The following is a 19448-nucleotide window of genomic DNA, read 5'->3' as shown; positions in this document are numbered from 1 at the left end:
CAGGTGAATTCAAAACCGATATTATTCAGAGATTAATGAATATAGAAAGATTGTCAGGTATTTTAAAGTTAGAAAATGGGAAGTAAGATGGTATGATGACAATGAAGAAAAAGGAATGTGCTGACTCCTAGTATCAGTGTCTCAGGGGCATGAGAGAATGTACAAGATATACTGGAAAGGATGGCCAGGGGTACAGATTCTTCCAAGAGAAGCCAAGTCTCTGTCAGTACCAAAAGATGGAAGGAGCCTGAGAGAAAGAGACATTAGGTGAAACAACATGATAGAAGCAGTTAATTCTCTGGAAATACTGTCCATGAATTGAAAACAAAAAGTATGGCTTCTATGAGGAGATGAATACTCAAGGGAGTTAATACTGCTTGATTCAAGAATTAGCTCAAGTTGCTTCCAATCATTTGAGCTTCAGTTCAGGAAATCATAAAATGACATAATAGTGAGATTATTTATTATATCAATTAATAAAATTATTACAGAATAACATTAGTCCCATCAATGTCATGTGGGATAAATCCAAATATATGTTTGTATTTAAAATAAATATTCAACATTTGTTAAAGAAAATCTATGAATTAAACAAAATTATTATAATTTTGGGGGGAAACTGAAATGTAATAGCAATTAAGCTACTAAAAGAAAAGCTACCGTTTAAAATATATAATTATTCCAAGAAACGTATCTATTTCTTGAAATAAACATCATTAACAAAAACTTTGTTAGTCCCAATCAATTAGAAAACTATACAAATTAGAAAAGAGTTAAATAGAACACAAAAGTTCCTCTTCTCAAAGCATAGACTGCAGTATTTATCACAGTAATCTATATACCAACAACACCAGACTATATTTCATTAAGCCTTAAAGTTAATTAAGCTGTGAACAAGAACAATCATTCTAGTTTTGAAAAGTATTGATATTTTTCATGGCTATGATGGGCTTTCCAGCATTCAAAAAGAGATTTATTTCAGACAATTTCTTTCAGATTAGAACAAATCATATTCTGCAATTCTAATTTCCTCTTTTTCTAAGTAATAAATGATCAAATAAATTAAAAAGTATTATCAAGTCTCATTCCACAACAGTATGCAATATCCTGAAAGGCAATAGAGATATTTTTCCTCTTTCCAGTTTCTCTTTCAATGGACATATATGTTGACAAGCTTCATCGCCATTATCAATTAACTATAATATAAACTGGATGAGGTGTCTGAGTGTCAAAGTATGCACAAGATAGTCTTTCTGACTTGAATAATTTAAAATAAGACGATTTGTATTTTTGTATCTAAGATCTATGGATCATTTTGCAAGGCCTTTCAATTTGCTTAGCACTTAATGATTTTTGACAAATCCTATCTATTAATATTATGTACTAGTAGGAAAATGAGAGTAAGGAAGAGAAAATGAAGGGAGGAAGAAAGGGGGAAAAAAGAAAGAAGGGAATGAGGGAATGGAGGATAAAAAAAGGGAAAGGAAGAAGCAAAAAGGAGGAAGGGAAAGATGAAATGAAGGGAAAGAGGATAAGGAAGAAAGGAGAAGGGAAGAAGAGGGGAAAGGGGAATGAGGAAGACCATAAGACAAGTAAGAAGGAGGGAATGGAAGGCAGAAGGAAAAGAAGAAGGGAGGGGAAAAAACAGCATTTATATAGTGCCTATTATGCACAGGCACTTCGTTAAGCACTTTGTAAACATTATTTCATTTGATCCTTACAATAACAATCAGGCAAGGTAGTTCGTAGGCTCAGGGAATTATAAGGGCCTGCTATGTTGGATCTTAGTGTGATGCTATACATCCTGGGCATCTAAGAGCTAGTAATAACAATCATATGAAGTAGACAAAAGAAATCCCCATTCTCCACTTCCCACCCCCTCCAAACACAGGGTGCATATCTGAAGGAAAAGCTCCACACCACAATACATCAGGCTAAGAAAATATAAATACACAGGTATAGAAAGGCCTACAGAAACATCCAAAATCACATCCACTTGGTGCTTTCCCACTTTATTAAGGTATAAGCTATAAGGATCAATGGTAGACATTGTCTCTTGCTGAATATCTTCTCTGTCCATTTGTCCTTCTTCATTTAAGATAAATTATTATGGAGAAATGTTGATGGACACCACAACTAGAAACTGCAAAGCACTGAACAGGTATGCACTGATCCTTCACGTTTGAGTCTGAAAAGAGGCATATTTCTGGAGACAGTAGTAAAATCTAGTGGGTGATATATTTAGGTATCAGTGGCTATCAGGAGGAAATGAGAGACTGATTTCAATCCAACAAATTACAAGGAAGATCTGACGATGAAAAAAAAAAAAAAACTGTCACCCAAAGTACTAATTAAGGTCTTATCTGAAAGTGTAGCTATGAGATGCCCTCTATCCATAAATTAAAGTAATAAATAAGCATCCTAACATACTAAGATAAGCCAGCAATTTGTTGAGACATCAGAGCAATATAAAAGTAGTCATGTTCCTCATGATAAGTAAACAGGAGGCATACCAGTTACAGAGAACCCCAGTAGGAAATAGTAAAGACTTAATAATGGGAAACTGAGGCATAAGGCAGATCTCCAGTCCCAAAAGAATAGAATCACATAGCAGAGTACCACAAGAGGAAAAAAGAGGGCCCTCGTACTGAGACTGTGTTAGGTAAAGATGAGTCACAATGGACAAATCAATAGCCAGTTGCTATGACCAAGATTCGAGGTGACAACAGGATCAGCAGTAAAAGGATGGGTTTCTGGAGTCATGGATCTATATGATGATGCAGTAGTATATAAAATCAGATAGAATAGGGAAGCAAAATAATAAAACACCTATTATTTACTAAACACTGCACTAGGCAACTTCAAAAATATCTCAATGTGCCCTAGACTGAAAGCATAAAGGGAGCAAAAACAGGCATTATATCATTACAATAAATTCCTATTTCCCCTGCACTGTTAAGGAATGGGATGTTTAAGTTCTTAAGATTGATTTAGATTATTGATTTAGAACTCAGAAAGAACTAAATCGAATTATCATATCATACATGTATTACAAATTATCAAACAATTAGAAAACAGTAAACTATAGCTTGTTCTAACTGTTTCTCAGTTCTTTAATGATTAAAAAGTTGTTTCAAAATTGGGGAGATGGAGGGAATGGAAAAATACTATGAAAATAATTATTACATAACCTTTCATAAAATCCTGTGCTTGGAGCTTGCCTGCTTTGGTTTTGCAATCAGGTGTGCAGGTCTCAGAACTACCATTTGCTAGGTGTGTGATTTTAAGCAGGTTACTTCACTCTAAACCTCAATCTCTTCACTTATATTAATATGAGGATTATACTCTTTCACTATTCTCTTCACAGAAATGTTATAAGGAAATCATTTTGCATGTAGTAAAATGGTATGGAAATATGAACTACTATTATCAAAAATAATAATACTTACGGATTTACTGTGCCAGATTATAGTTTTAATAAGATATTAATGATTTTATTTGGCAAACAACTGGCTGGGATAATGATTATCATATCACAATTAGGCTTGCTAAGAATGCCTGATGATAATGAGAACCAATCCCAATATTAAAAAATCAAAGAAATTTCAACAGCAAATTTGTCCATTTTTTTTTCAAAAATGATGAAAGTTGGTACTCAAATTCTTGAAAGAATGTTGGAATTAGATTCAGATGACTTGAGTTTAAATCTCATCTTGGACACAAAGTTGCAATATGATATTGAATAAATCACAATCTCAGTAAGCCTCAGTTTCCTAATATGTAAAAATGGAATATCAATAGTTGACCTATTTCCTGGGTTTTTGCTTTTTTTTTTAAACAAATTGCTTTGCAAATAATAAAGTTATAGGAAAATGTGAGCTATTAGTAATAACACTGGCATCATACCTAGTATATATGCATCTGATCACTTTCTATTTGAAACAGTAGCTTTCTGTTTTTTTAACCTCCATATTGCTCACAATTTGATGTAAATTTTAAGCATCCTGTAATTCATCAACTAATTCTCTCCTGGCTACACATTGCAAGTAATTAAAGTTCAGTAATAACTTATTGTTTCTGCTTCAGCACCTGCATTTCATTTGTTTATTTTCCCAGAGTCATAAATCTGAAGGGCTGTCAAAGTGCCATAATATTAGTGCAATAATCAAAGTTAATTAGCCCATTTCAATAAACAACAAGAAAGCCATTATAAAGATGCATCAAAGGTTCTTCAACTACCAAGTTTACAGATCATATTGTCTTCTGAACAATTAGAATCAGAAAGGTGAAGGGAAATAAAGCTAGCATTCCTCAGGAATCTAAAGAAATGTGTTCTTCATTTTTACTAGTTCATTAACAGGGGATAAGACAGAATGTGACTCCATTAAGCCTTTGTTATGTGTTAAGGACCATGCCTGGGTGAAAGGGCAGGTCAATTCTCAGAGAGCCTCTGCAGTTGTAGATTGTGACACTTGAGGGAGTTGCAGGGCAGTCTTTAGTGACACAGGTGTTGCTTGTGGATTGGGAATGAAATAAATTGGAAGTAGAGGGAAGAGGAGAGAGGTCAGACAACGCAACTGTCTCTCAGTCTCCTTGTATCATCATAATCCTCTCACAGGAAGAGATCCATTCTACAGGTCTGAGTTAGACCTCCAACATCCACTAGCAGATGGCTCCCATAGCACAACAGTTATGGGCTAAAAAATACAACATTACATATACAGTTTCATCTACTTACTGAGTCTCCCCACAAATATCAAAATCTTCAATAATAAAAGGAGGCCAGAAGTTGCAAGGAAATGACCAGGGGACTAATATAACGTTGAACTTAAAGGAACTCAATACCTTCAATAACTTATTATTTTTTTTTATTATTTAGGGGATTTTAAAGATATATTCATTGGAATTTAATGAAAAAAAGCATCCTATGAAACTAGGAAAGAAGACTTTAGGGTAAAAGGTGACAGTTACAAGGGAGCCACATTTGAATTCAAGATAAGGAAGAACTCTCTAAAAATCAAAGCAAATTAAAATAAAATAGAAAGTCCTGAAACTAAATGAGTTTTCCAATCACTATTAATATTTAAGTAGAGTCTAAATGACCACCAATTCAGGAATCATATTTTCTCCCAAACCATAGTCCAATTTTGGAATCCCTATTTTCCAATCAAGACTATTAGTATTCTGTGCAGGAAGGCAATATTTATGCAGCAAAGTAAATAAAAGTCATTTGAGATGTGTTAAGTGCTTACTCTGCATTGGGTACTACATCTACAAATTACATATTTAAGGACACCCCCTTCACTTCAATTGATAGCATCATAGAGGGCCCAAATGGCTAGCTGTACTCAATCAAAAGTGGGGCAAGCTATTTAAGGAACAAGTTGAGAATAAATCCTTAATCGATGTTCATTGAATAAAGTATTTTATCAGTGAAAAGTAGATGACATAGCAGAATTAATGTCTTAACTGAAAGAAGCAAACACTCATCTGGCCACGCCAATTGGAAATTACACATTAGAGCAACAAGCTAGTCAATGCTGGTTACTGAAAGAGACTAAATGAATGGTCACTGAGACTAAATTACCCTTTGGTGTGGGAAGGGTGAAGTGGAGGAGAGAGTAAATAGCAGCTGCATCTATAACAGGAGCTAAGACAAGTGAAGGACAAACTATATACAAACAGGAAAGGTCTCTCTAGGACTACAATGGAACCTACTTGAATCCCTTCAGGGAATAAGGAGAAAAAAGATTTCATGGGAACAGGGACTATATATTTACACTTTGGCTACATGTGCTCTCTAAGCTTGAAGCCACTCTACCAAGGGACCTAGTATGTGAAGAGGAAAGTTTAAGGGATAATTCTGTTAACAACTGTCCTTGCTATACCTAGTTAGGATATTAACTTTCGAAAGGCTAGCTAATTATAACTATGAATCAATGAACAGCACACTAGTGGAATCTTCATTACAGTACTAAAAAACTTCAGCTACTTCTAAGGTTATTCCTTGAGGACATATTCACCATCTGCACTCTGCACATAGTCTGATGATTAGAATGGGAATTGGGAAGGTAGCCCTGCATGGAGGTGCTGTACAAAATTATTTACAAAATAAGCACACAGTCATCTGTCAAGAAAAATACTCTCTGGCAAGGTGGGTCAAGAAGCACCATTTAGGGCACATGGTAAAGAAATCTGAAAAGAGGACATTCAAGAAAAATCAAAGAGAGCCAGAGATTAGAAAACCCTTAGAGTTAACCTAGTCCAAAATTCACATTTTATAAAGGATAAAAACTAAGGCCTAGAAATGTGAAGCTTTTTTACCAAAGTCATCTAACCTCTAAGTGGTAGGATCAGTATTCAGACATGATCTTGATAATCCCATCTTTCCTGACTCCAAGGTCAGTTTTTGTTCTCTTATAAATCACTTGGTAATCATTACTCTGCTAATTCTCCTTTAAACACTCAATGTTTATTGAAATTTATCTTATGATGCCTAAATGTAGCATCTACAAAAACAGGATCCTGAGTAGCAGTCCAGTCAAGGGATAGAAGATAGGGAAAACCAGAAGTGAGATGTGTTTTCAAAATTTAAAAATGAAATCTAATCTAAAACAAAGGATTTGTGTGCTTTCTTTTTCTGGTGTCACCTGCTCTTTCCTAGTTCCACTTCTATTTTGCCAATAAATCACCATAACTCACAATGGCATTTTATAGAATTTTGTGGCTGAAAATTTTTTTCATGAAAACTCTTCAGGGTAGAATGTGGGCATCAGGAAGACCTAGATACAAGTTTCATCTCTGAGTCATGTTGGATGCATTGTATTGTGACTCTGAGCAAACACTTAGTTCTGAGAAGGCCAGGCAACACTCTCAAGACTACAAGGGTAGTTATAGAACACTAATCTATGGCTGAAGAGAAAACTTCCTCTCTAGGGATTTTCTATACCCATGGAAATCACAGGTCTAGCCAATTAATTAAATGAATAAACAACGAGAAGACAGAGAAATAAGAAGTGAGATCAGAGAGCTGAAGTAATTTGCAATTAATCATATGACTAGTAAGTGCTAGAACTAAGATTTAAATTCAGGTTTCCTGACTTTGAAACAAGTATTCTTTTCATCACAGCATTTTACCTCTCTTGCTAACAGTCACCATACGTAACAAAATGCAAGCCATAGTATATCTATGACTTTTAGTAAATTCCTAATAATAAATATGAAACACTGTCAGTTACACCTTTCCTTTTTTTTTTCTACAGCAGGCTAAATGTTTGCTGGTCAGAAACAGGCCTTTGGTTTAAAAAAAAAAAAGTTTGTTTTTTTTTAATTTAGAAACAAATTTAACCTTTTGAACTGTATCAAAATTGCTTACTAAGAGCTCATGGTGTATCATATTAGTGAAAGGCTGCATGAGCTTTGGGTTTCACATGACTGAGGGTTTAAAATTAGCAACCTATATATGACTTTCATAGTAAAAAATTCTGTGTTTAGTAATGAATCTCATGGCAAAGATAACCATAAATACAAGACTTAAAATTTGGATCCTTTCAAGATTGCAGACAAAGATGAAGAAAATGAAGATATGAAGACTGACTGAATCCCATTTAAGACTAAGAATGCAGACCAGTTTATAACTAAAGAATTAAATGGGTAGTTTGGAGACTAAGTACCACATACATACAAGTTTTAGATATTCTTCAGATGAAGAAATTCAAAATTATTTCAGCAACCAATAGTGACTTCATGGATAATGAATTATTTATTATCTGAGAAAGCGTCTTTCCTGCTCCTATGACAATAAAGGTCAAACCAGCAACATAAGTGGAACAGTAAGTGTTTTGTGCATCATATGAAATAAAAGGTTGTATCTTGAGAGTGAGAAAGAAGTAAATTGCTTACTTTGGAAAGACACATCCACTCCTTCAGGCCACTAAGGTCCATTTAGGTAAATTTTCTCTCTGAATAGACTAAATGATATTTTAGCATCTTGAATGTCAAGTAGAGTGAATGGAACTCCAAAGTAAGACACATACTAAGAGATATGATCATTTATTTCCATGTATAAATAAAACATTTGCTAAAGTCCATGTAGAAGATGAGCAAATATTATAAATCAACCAAGAGCCATTTATTAAGCACCTGTTAAGTATTTGAAATGGTGCTAGACACTGGGGATACAAAGGTAAGCCAATCCCTGCTTTCAATAAGCTTACAATTAATTAAGGAGATACAATTTGTTAATAGATAAGTAAATACAAGCTGATGGGACTGAAGGTAATATAAAATTACATGAAACAATAAAGTTCTTATAGAGGAAATGACGCTTAAACTGAAATTTAAAGGAGGTTAGAAATTCCATGAGGCTAAACAGAGATGAAAAAACATCCCAGAGCTAAGGGAGAGCATGCACAAAGAAAATGAAGCACAAATGTAATTAAATGGACTGAGAATGGGAAAGAGGTAAATTAGTGCATGGGGAAATTAATAAGTTTAAAGAATAATCAGTAGCTGCCCACAGTCTTCACAAAAACTCCTTAATCTGAAACCCAAAGCCTTCAAAAACTCATCCCAATCTACTTTTCAACCTCATCTCTCTACTCTCTTCCAGTGCTCTCTTCATACCAAAGTGTTGATCATATACTGTCATCCTACCTTTGTATCTTTGTGCACATTTTATCTCATACCCAGAATGGAGTCCCCCCATATATAATTATTGATATCTTCCTTTTTAATGCCCAATTCCATTAATAAATCATTGAACCTCCCACCTAATAGTGAATCCTTTATCCCCAAAATGTTTGATATCTCCTATTCTCTTACATTCTAACTTGTGATAATGATTAACTATCAATATGCTATCATCTGATTATAGTTTTTGGAAAAGAATATGGGATATTAACCTTCATACCACCTATATCCAGCACAATGCCCTGAACACTGTTGTGGGTCATTTTTCACCCATATCTGACTCTTCATGACATCATTTGGGTTTTTCTTGACAAAAGATACTAGAATGCTTTGCCATTCCTTCGCCAGCTCATTTCACAGATGAGGAAACTGAGGCAAACAGGGTTATATGACTTGGCCAGGGATATATAGCGCTGTGTCTGAAGTCAGATTTGAACTCAGATTTTCCTGATTCCAAGAAAATCCATTACACTCCTTAACTGTCCCTATCCTGAACATATGTGGTGATTAATAAATGCTTGTCAATTTGAACTGAACTTCACAGTGATCTGTTTGAATGAGGATTTGGTATATTATTTTTAATAATAATGTTAACAATGGGATATTTCATTTTAAAAAGTAATTTCTGACATAATAACAGGGGGCAGCTGGGTTCAAGTTCCTCTACATACCACCATGGGAACTGAAACAGACTTAACTTCTTTCTCAGAGCCTCAATTTTCTCATCAAACATGGGAACTTTAAACTAGATGTTCTCTGTGGCTCCTTTCAGCTTACAACATGCTACAGCTGTTTTCAAACTAAGCAAGTGGTTCATATACTTCTTGCAAATCAAGAAGTTATTTAGAATACATTTTAATACTGTTTAATGAAAGGGTTGTTTTGTTTTTGTTTTTTTTTAAAGAAGAGAAGCAACTTCTTTTGCTGATTTAAGATGTACTTTTCTCAATCAAAAATTATTAAAAAATATTAAGTGCTTTTACATTTTTGTGTTTGGGCAGTCCATTCAAAATAAAGAGATTGGGTCACATAACCCTGCTGGCATCTGCAGACTAATAAATCACTTTTTCAAGATCAAGTTACCAGTTTAGAGAGATAAAAGGATTTGATTTTTTTTTTCATTTTCATTAAGATACCATGTACCAATTTCTTACATCTATAAGGGGAAAGTACAGAAAGTTAGCTTTTAATATAAAATTATGACATATTTGATGGAGTTTACCTTGTAATCTTGACTTGAATACTGGAGAAACAAACCACCCAAGTGAATACTCTGTACAATCTCATGTAAATACAAATATATAAAAACAGAAAATTTCAAAGACAGGGAAAAAGTTAGGCTTTATCTAATGCAATTATCTGTTTTTAAAGGTCTAGGTTTTTCCTAACAGAGGAAAGGTTACAATGTTACTAAGCAGCACATTTGGTACTTGAAACAAGGCCTTACTCCAAGTTCAATGATCTTTCTATTGCATAAGAATACAGATGACATTCTGTATATCTTTATATCTATTTATATATTTATTATTATTACATATTATAATTTTTATAATTATATACCTTTATTATGTATAACAATATAATAGATACATTATATCTATTTATATATCTATATCTTTAACAATTATCCTCGATTTTCTCCTACTTCCAGTGTGATGAATAGAAGACTCTTCCCACTACAAAGAAGTCTTCTATTCATTAGACTGAAAGTCTGATATGTTAACATATGAACAAATATGTTAACATAGCACAGACAAATCCATTTTCAGTTTCCATTTTGTGATGAAGTAGTTGTTATATAAGTTGGGTATTTTCTTCTGTAATAAGATAGTTTGGTAATAATGGCTGTAGATGTGTAAGAATGTTAAGTTTAAGTATGTGTCCCAAACCTAGTAAGCAACTAATAAGTGGTTCCTATGGACTTGTGTCCCCAAAATAGGTTAAAAACCATGTGTATTTGTTCATGACATTAGAAAATTTAGGCTTTTACTGGCAGTTTCCTTTCATTATAAGATTAGAAAATCACCAACAAACACTTAGATGTAACTTGTAAACACTCTAAGCCAGAATCACAAAAAATCATTAAAGATCCCAATCATCAGTCTTCTCATAGTTGATGATTAGGACAGACTCCTACCTTCCCCAGAAATTCAAGTATCTCGTGTTCATTCAATGCCAGTGCTAATTGATGGAGACTTGCCAGAAGGCAACCTCGAAGGGAGAAACATGGCCTCAAGCTAGATAGAGAGGGAACCTTGTCATGAGCTCCAGGAGGAAATATGCTTACTGGAACCTTCAGGAATCAGTTTGGTGGTTCTTTCTAATAGGGGTTGCTGCTTGTTTCACTGAATACATAACTGTACTTGTCAAATAATAGAATGATTACACGTACTGATGAGTATAAATCTGACTTGGTGCTTCCATTTCACTAGTAGACATTAATGGTCAATCAAAATGTGCATCTACTATATAGACCCCACAGAAGATGAGCAAACACATTTCTGCTTAGCAAAGCCAACTCCTCAATACGTCCCCTTGATCTCAATTCCATCCATTTTCTCCAGAAAAGAGCCTTCTCACACAGTGCTCCTAGCTAATATTTAATCTCTACTTACTGATCCCCACATAGTTAGAATGCATAAGTATATTATGCTTAACTCATCAATATAATGAACAACCTAGAGTACAGGAAATTAATGGGTAGGAATGTGGTACCCACCTCTTGATAAGAAAAGAGAATGAGATAAATGATGAAGAATGAGATAAAATTCTGGGACATGACCAATGTGGAAATCTATTTTGATTGACTATACATATTTGCATGTTATTTTTGTGTTCTCAATTTTTGAGGGTCTGGGGGATGGAGAAGAGGAATAAGAGGACTGTTGGAGTAAGAAAATGAAAAGGTATATCTTGGCTGATTAAAGTAAATAATACTTTTGAAAGGAAAAAAGTGATCCCTTAATTCATCTGATAGCTGATAGTCTTTTCTCAAAACTCATTCTTCCTAACTCTTCTGCAGCATCTGACATTGCTCTCACTGTACACACTCTCCTCCTTTGGGTTTGTGTGACACTACTCCCTTGGAATTCTCTTCTTCTTTGCTAGCTCATCAGCCACATCATAAAAACCTAACTGTGGGTGTATCCCAAGAGTATTGGGGCCCTTCTCTCTCCACATTCTCTTAATTGGCAATTTTATTAGCTCCCATGAGTTTAATTATCATCTTTCTACAGATGACTTATCTATACATTCTGCAATAGTCTTTTCTCAATTCTAGTTATACATCTCTAATTGGTTTTTGGCTATTTCAAACGGATTATATTCTCAGAGATTTCAAATTGAACATGTCCAATACTAAATTCTTTATTTTTCCCACAAAACACACAACTCTTTCAAACTTCTCTATTTTCATTTAAAGTACCACCATTCTTGAAATAATCAATGCAACCCCCAACATTATGCTTAATGTCTCACTTCCTCACTCCACATAGTCATTCAGTTGCCAAGTCTTATCATTTTAAATTTCATCACATCCCTCCTATCCAAAATTGTTTTTTTTTAATTTCTTATTTTGTTTTTATAAAAAAAATAATTTTAAAATAACTGAAATACGTGAACAAATTCAAATTAAGAGGAAAAAGATGATAAGATAAAAAGTTAAGTCAACTCTCCAACTTTCTTCACATGAGCACCACACTACCGCTTACATCATCAACTCTCACCAGAATTCTGACAATAACCTCCTAATTGGTTTTCTTGTCTCAATTCTCATCCCTCTCCAAGATATCTTCCTTCCAGCTGATTATCCTATAGCATAGGTCTGACGACTAATGCCACTCAATAAGGTCTACTGACTCCCTATAAACTCATGCACTTGGCTTTTTAACATTATTACATGTAACTCTCGAATACAATAAAACTGGCTTTCTTGGTGTCCTTCACAAATAATCCTACTATGTCTGTGTCCTTCTGCTGGCTCTCTGACATACATGGAATGCACTGTACCTTCATCTCTATTTCATAGATTGTCTTATTTCATTCAAAACTCTGCTGAAATGATACCTTATAATTAAGTCTTGATCTCCTCCAGATACCATTGCTCAGCAGCACTCTCTCCAAAAAAATTTATATGGCATTCCTTTTGAAGGTAGCATAAGTTATATTCCCAACTTCCACTTGCAACACAGGTTGGATACCCAAAAGGCAGATTTGATTCCCCCTGAAAAATCTAGGGCTATCTCTTCAGGGTATCTTCTCTAAATCTATAACTTAAAAGTAACTCCAAATGTGCTCCCTCAGTGTGCTTACTTATAGTTATCTTTTGAAATTAATTAATCTAATCGTATACTATTTCAAAGTCCGATTCTTTCTGTACAGCAAAATAACTGTTTGGACATGTACACTTATATTGTATTTAATTTATACTTTAACATATTTAACATGAATTGGTCAACCTGCCATTTGAGGGAGGGGATGGGGAGAAGGAGGGGAAAAATTGGAACAAGAGGTTTGGCAACTGTCAATGTTGTAAAATTACCCATGCATATAACTTGTAAATAAAAAGTTATTAAAAAAAAAAAGAAATTAATTAATCATCCAGATTTAATTAGCTTTTAGAAAGCAGCAATTTACTGCAGAAGAAGAGGCTCATAGGGCCAGATTTGGCCTGTAAGAGAGAGTTTGCTGATTCTTTAAATGAAACATTTCCCATCTCATACACTTCTCATAATTATATAGAGAATACATGGAAAGTGGGCTTAAGTTTAAGACTCACACATGGGAAAAGGGAAAGTCAGAATTGTTGGTTCTTAAAAGTCCTTTCCTCCCCTGCATGGAATATTTCTGAAGCCTCTGCTGCTTCTCTGCTGGGCTCCCTGGAACCCTGAAACTGCCTTCTTTCCTCAGAGTATCTATTTTTGGCTTTTTTTGGGGTTTTTTTTGTTTTGTTTTGTTTTTTGTTTTTTTTGGCTTAGTTTGGTTTGGTTTGGTTTGGTTCTAGGTCCCAACACTGGCAGGGCTGTCAGTCATTGCTGTTCCATGAGCATTACTAGTCCAATGAAAAGTTCAAATCCTCCAGTCCCAGAAAGTTCACAAGATCTTTCTCCAAACAAGGATAAGGAGAGAAGAAATCAAATCTGAGACCAAGGCCAAATATTACTTAGGAATTTGACTACTACTTTTTTTACTACTCATTTCCAAATGAGCTTCCTGATTTTATATAAATTCCACAGGATATGGCCAAGACCCTCAACCAGTCCCATATGCCTCCATTTCACTTCATCCAATGGCAAATTATGTCATTAAACATTTATTAAGTACCTACTAAATACCAGTAATTGTGATACGTGTTGGGGATACAAAGAAAAGCAAGGAGCTCACAATTTAATGAGGAGATAATATAGAACTACATACAAACAAGCTATAAACTGGATAAAATGGAGATTATGAAAACGGAGAAGATACTAGTATTAAGGGGGACTGGGAAAGACTTCTTATTGATGAGATCTCAACAGAGACTTGAAAGAATCCCCAGGAGGCCAGGAGGCAGAGAGATGAAGAAGAGAATTCTGGAAACAGAAAGATAGATAATAAAAATACACTAAAGGGAGATAAGAGTTTCGGGTTTGAGTAACAGCAAATAAGTTTATTTAGCTTTTAACTTTGTTACATCTTAAAAACCTCTCAGTAGGAAGGCATGCTGCAAATGAAATTATCATTATTAGTAGTAATTAGATGTATGCTTCAAATATAATTCAATATGTACTGTTTCACTTAAATTATATTTATTAATTATATTAAATAACTAGATCACACACAAAAAAAAAAACAATCTCTACAAGGGATGCCTTTAATAATGAGTGATATTCTAAAGAAATCTATATTGTTCTGTAGACTGAAATGTAGGATTAACATTCAAATCCTATGTAACAAGAGAAAATCAATAGCTACTAACCTATAATGCTTACTTTTTATCTATACAAAATATTTATGGAAGTCATCTATGCATGAACTGAGGCCGTCCATCTGAAGGGATCAAGCAGGTTTTCAACAGCTGTTCAACAGCTTGATTATTGTGTGAATTCATCTTTTTTGCCTATAGCTTCAACCTACCCTTCCAGATTAATTATAAAGGACTTCCCTTTCACATTCTCTGGGATCTAAAATAAATTTGTTTTCTTGTATCTCACCTATAACATTCTATCTCTTTTTTCTTCCTTAGCACAGGCTGTCTCCCATACAGCTACAATATTCTTCTTTTATATCTCTAACTTTTATAATCCTTAGATTGCTTCAAAGCTCATTTCATAAATAACCCTACATTAATGATATAAATCTAATCTGATCACAGTTTATAAACTCTGTAAAATATAGAGTTGCTCTGCCAATATTTTATTTTAATTTTTTGCACCAATGTTCATTAGGAATATTGGTTTATAGTTAGTTATCTTTCTCTGTTAAGCTATATTGAAACAACATAAAAAAAAACAAACAAAAAAAAAAAAAAACTAAGATCTCGGCAACTGGTCCCATCACTTCTTGGCAAATAAAGGGAGAAGAAATGGAAGCCGTTTCAAATTTTATGTTCTTAGGCTCAAAAGTCACTGCAGATAGCAACTGCAGTCATGAAATTAAAAGACACTTGCTCCTTGGAAGAAAAGCTATGGCAAATTTGGGCGGCACATTAAAAAATCAAAAAGATCACTTTGCTCACTAAGGAATGCAAAGTAAAACTTATGGTTTTTCCAATAGCAATATATGACTATAAGTGTGGGACAATAAGGAAAGTTAAACATCAGAGAACTGGTACTTTATGATGCTGGAAAAGACTTCTGAGAATACCTTGGAGAGCAAGGAGATCAAATTAGTCAATGTTTAATTCAGATTATTCAGATTATTTATTAGAAGATCAAATACTGAAGCTGATGCTTAAATACTTTAGCCACATAATGAGAAGACAGAATTTAATCTTGACGTTGGGAAAGATTGAGAAAAAAAAGGAAAAGGATAGTGGATGATGAGATGGTTAGAGAGTGTCATGGAAACAATGATCATGAATTTGGGCAGACTTTAGGAAATAGTGGAAAGCCATGGGGTCAGAAAAAATTAGACACAACTGAATTGAACAACAGTAACAAAATTTTATTTCTCTTGGCTTAGATAACAAGATCAGATTTGGATCACAAAAAATTTTGATAGTACCCTTTATTATCTCCCCTCCCCCTTTTTTAAAACAAAATCAGCTTACGTAACAATGGATTTCATTTTACTTTCAAGATCTGATAAAAATTCAATGTTTAAATCTGGTCAATATATTTATTTTTATTGTTTATTCCTTTGGAATCATTTGTGACTTGTTCAATTTCTTTTTCTAAGATTAGCTTAAATCAGCTTAAGTCCTCTTGTTCTATTGTACTGAACATTATATAATATCTACAAATATCCTTCCATTTAAATTAAATCATCAGTTTTATTAGCACATAACTGGGCATTCAAGGCCCTCTTGAATCTTCTTCAACTAAACTTTTCAGCCTCATTGTATATTACTCCCTGGACTCTATATTCCAAGAACACTAGAACACTAGGGTTTTTTCCCAGAATTGGCATGTCTTCTACTACCTATGTGATTTCACAAAAGCTGTCTTTGATGTCTATAATGCTTTTCCTTTCCATCCACCTGCCTACTTTTTTTTTTCAGGCTCTGCTCAGACATAAAGTCCCAAAATAAAACCTTTGCTGATTTCCAGGAGCTAATATACATTCTCTCTCCTCATATTGCCTCTGACAACAAGCTGATCCCATAGAGAAGGCAAATTCCCTAAATTCTGAGACTATGACATATATGTCTTTGAATTCTTGATAGCTAATATGATGCCCTGTTCAGACAAAGAATTGGTGGCTGAATAGATTTAGGGGAAAAAAAAACATGCAATGAAAAGTAAACAAAATCAGTTAAATAGTTTCCTTCTGATATATGTATAATATATATATATCCAAATTAAGGAAGACTTTTCCCATAAGGAAAACTATTACATTCAAAACTAAAGAATAGCCAAAACCTTCAATTATTTGCCAGTATTATATATGTGCTGCATAAAAAAAAAATAATAATAATAATTGTTTCCTTACCCACTCCTGTAGAATGCGTGACACAGCTTCATTAGCTCTTGCCATATTCCTGCAGGCCAAGATAACCTGGGCACCATGGAGAGCAAAAGACTTTGCTGTTTCAAATCCTATGATTTAAAGAAAAAGAAAGAACAGGGGATGTATATGTTAGCAAAATACCCATTTAGTTATCTTTAAGGTATGACCTCAAATCTGGATCTTGGCATCAATATAACTGTGATAATCTTGTGATTTTAAACTTGAAATAATTATCTACAATCATCATCTCCTTTGCTCAGTCTGTCCTTCCCATTACCTAAATCTATTCTCCTTCACAGTTCTGACCTTATTACTCAAGACTCAAAATTCTTCAGGGGTTGTCCAACTTCCCCTAAGACAAAAAATACTCCTCCAAAACTGGGCTCCCACCAATATTTTCAGCTATATCATATTTACTTCCCTTAACAAAATCTACATTACTGTAAAGTACGGGCTAGCTTCCTGGAGGGCTTTAGGGTCAGCCAAAGTCAGGGTAAAGTCAAGTCCTTGGTCTTTAGGGGGAGAAGTGAATGAGGGAGACAAACTGCCACAACAGTATCTAATCCATCAGTCACTTAATAATAGTGAAATGAATCAAGTTATAGTCTATCAAAGAGCTCTTGGATATATTTAATAAATTACCACTTATTTCCATTCCAAGATCATTTCCAATTAAAGAGAATTTCAGAGTTGAAAAGAACTGCAGAGGCCTTCTAATTAATCTGTCCATTTAAAATTTTGTTGCTGTTCAGTCATGTTCAACTATTCATGGCCCAATTTGGGGTTTGTTGGCAAAGATACTGGAGCAATGTGCCATTTCCTTCTTCAATGGTAGAGCTAGTGACCATCTAAGGCCAAATCTGAACTCAAATCTGACTGACTCCAGATCTAGATCCTTTTCATTGAGTCACCTAGCTGCTTTCTGTGCCTTGAAATAAATCCCCTCTAAACACTCCTAACAAATGGTTATCCAGTCTTTACATGAAAACAGATTTCTAAGGAAGGATAATAGAACACTTCCTGAAGCAGACCACTACATTTTTGCTATCAACTGTAATTGTAAGAAGCTTTTCCTTAGATCAAGTTTAAATCTTCCTCTACTCAACTTCTACTCACTTTTCTTAATTAAGATCACTAATGCTGAGTAGAATACTCATAATCCCTCTTCCAAAGTCCTTCAAATTTTTGAAAACAATTATCATTCCTGAAAACATCCATGAAAACAATTTCCCTCCCCAAATTAGCCAATCTTCAGTTTATTCTGCAGATATTCATATTACATGGTCTCAAGGCCCCTAATCATTCTATGTCCTCTATTCCTAATACTCTGAAAATCTTTTAAAAGTAGTGAAGCTCAATACAATACTGTAAAGCACTGCATTTACAGAGAAAAGATCTGGGTTCAAATCTCAGTTCTGCCATTTTACTATCAGTGTGACCCTAGACAAATCACCTAATTTTTCTGGATCTCTTTTTTCCTCATCCAATAAAAAATGTTACATTAAATAACCTTTAACTTCTTCTCCTTTAGCCTCAAATCTGTGATCCTAGGGTACAACCACAATAAGAGTTTCTTGAAATCAAGTATCTTTTGTTTTTCTTTGTAATTCCAGCACTTAACCAAGGTCTTGATTAAGCACTTAAAAAAAAAAAAAAAAAAAAAAGTGTGCTAAGTGACTAATCACATAAGGCTAAAGTACAACCGGACAACCATCCCTTTTTTTCCTGGAAACTATTCCACTATTAATTCAAATTAAGATTTTATTAGCTTTTGAAGCTATAATATTCCCAAAGACTCATATGGAACTTGCAATCCACCAAAACCTCTAGATCTTTTTCAGACAAACTGTAAATTGTGGTGTTGCCTTAATGCTGCCCACCTATTCCCAAATTACCAGAACTCCATGTTCTTATCAGATGCTTCCTTTGCCCCAAAGCAAGCACGGCACAACATATCACAGATTATAAATTAACCTGGTGTTAAGATCAAGTGAATTTTTCTACATGAAAGTTCAGGTTTTAACCTGAATTCACTTTGCCAAAGTTATCTATTGAGAGCTTGCTTTAGGGATATCAGATTTTGTTTTATTTTGGTTTTTTTTCATACCCAAAATATATTGTAAATAGGTGTCAATTTGGGGAAAGATTTATATAACCTTAAAAATCTGATATATTATGAAATATGCATTATATCTCACCTGGCCTTTCATGTACAGCACTTGTAATTGTACGGATAAATCAATTGTAATAAAAAAGCAAGGAGGGAATTGTAGAAATAGGCAGTAAAGAAAAGGGTATAGGAAAGGAAAAGGACAGAAGTAAAATGAGAGGAGGAGGGAATGATGTCAGTCTTATATAATTTAAAACAGGGAAATGCAAAGAGAATTGAAATTGTATTTGGAGTACTGGATTTCAGTCCCAAATCCTGGCTTTTCCACTTATTAAACAGTTAACCCTAGCAAACTTACAGCATTTTTCCTTACCTTGAAAATGGGACTAATACCTGTATAATCTAAATAACCTTGTGATTTTCACAATAACCTTGGTTATTTTCAAGAAAATATTAAATTGCAAAGCACTGTGTAAATGTGAATCATCATCATTATTAT

The 19448-nt window shown here is 34.1% G+C and overlaps 1 protein-coding gene across 2 annotated transcripts in view; it reads right to left on the bottom strand.

Moving 5' to 3' along the window:
* The window catches only part of WWOX (WW domain containing oxidoreductase), a 1126590-nt gene that overhangs the window by 1036550 nt on the left and 70592 nt on the right, over positions 1-19448 (bottom strand). For both annotated transcript variants that reach the window (XM_031957170.1, XM_003758363.4), the window contains exon 5: positions 16822-16928. In XM_031957170.1, coding sequence (XP_031813030.1) covers positions 16822-16928 — 107 coding nt within the window. The remainder of the gene's footprint in view (positions 1-16821; positions 16929-19448) is intronic.

The sequence above is a fragment of the Sarcophilus harrisii genome, chromosome 2 (genome assembly GCF_902635505.1).
Source record: "Sarcophilus harrisii chromosome 2, mSarHar1.11, whole genome shotgun sequence".
Taxonomy (NCBI): domain Eukaryota; kingdom Metazoa; phylum Chordata; class Mammalia; order Dasyuromorphia; family Dasyuridae; genus Sarcophilus; species Sarcophilus harrisii.
This window is presented reverse-complemented; position numbering and strand designations above follow the sequence as displayed.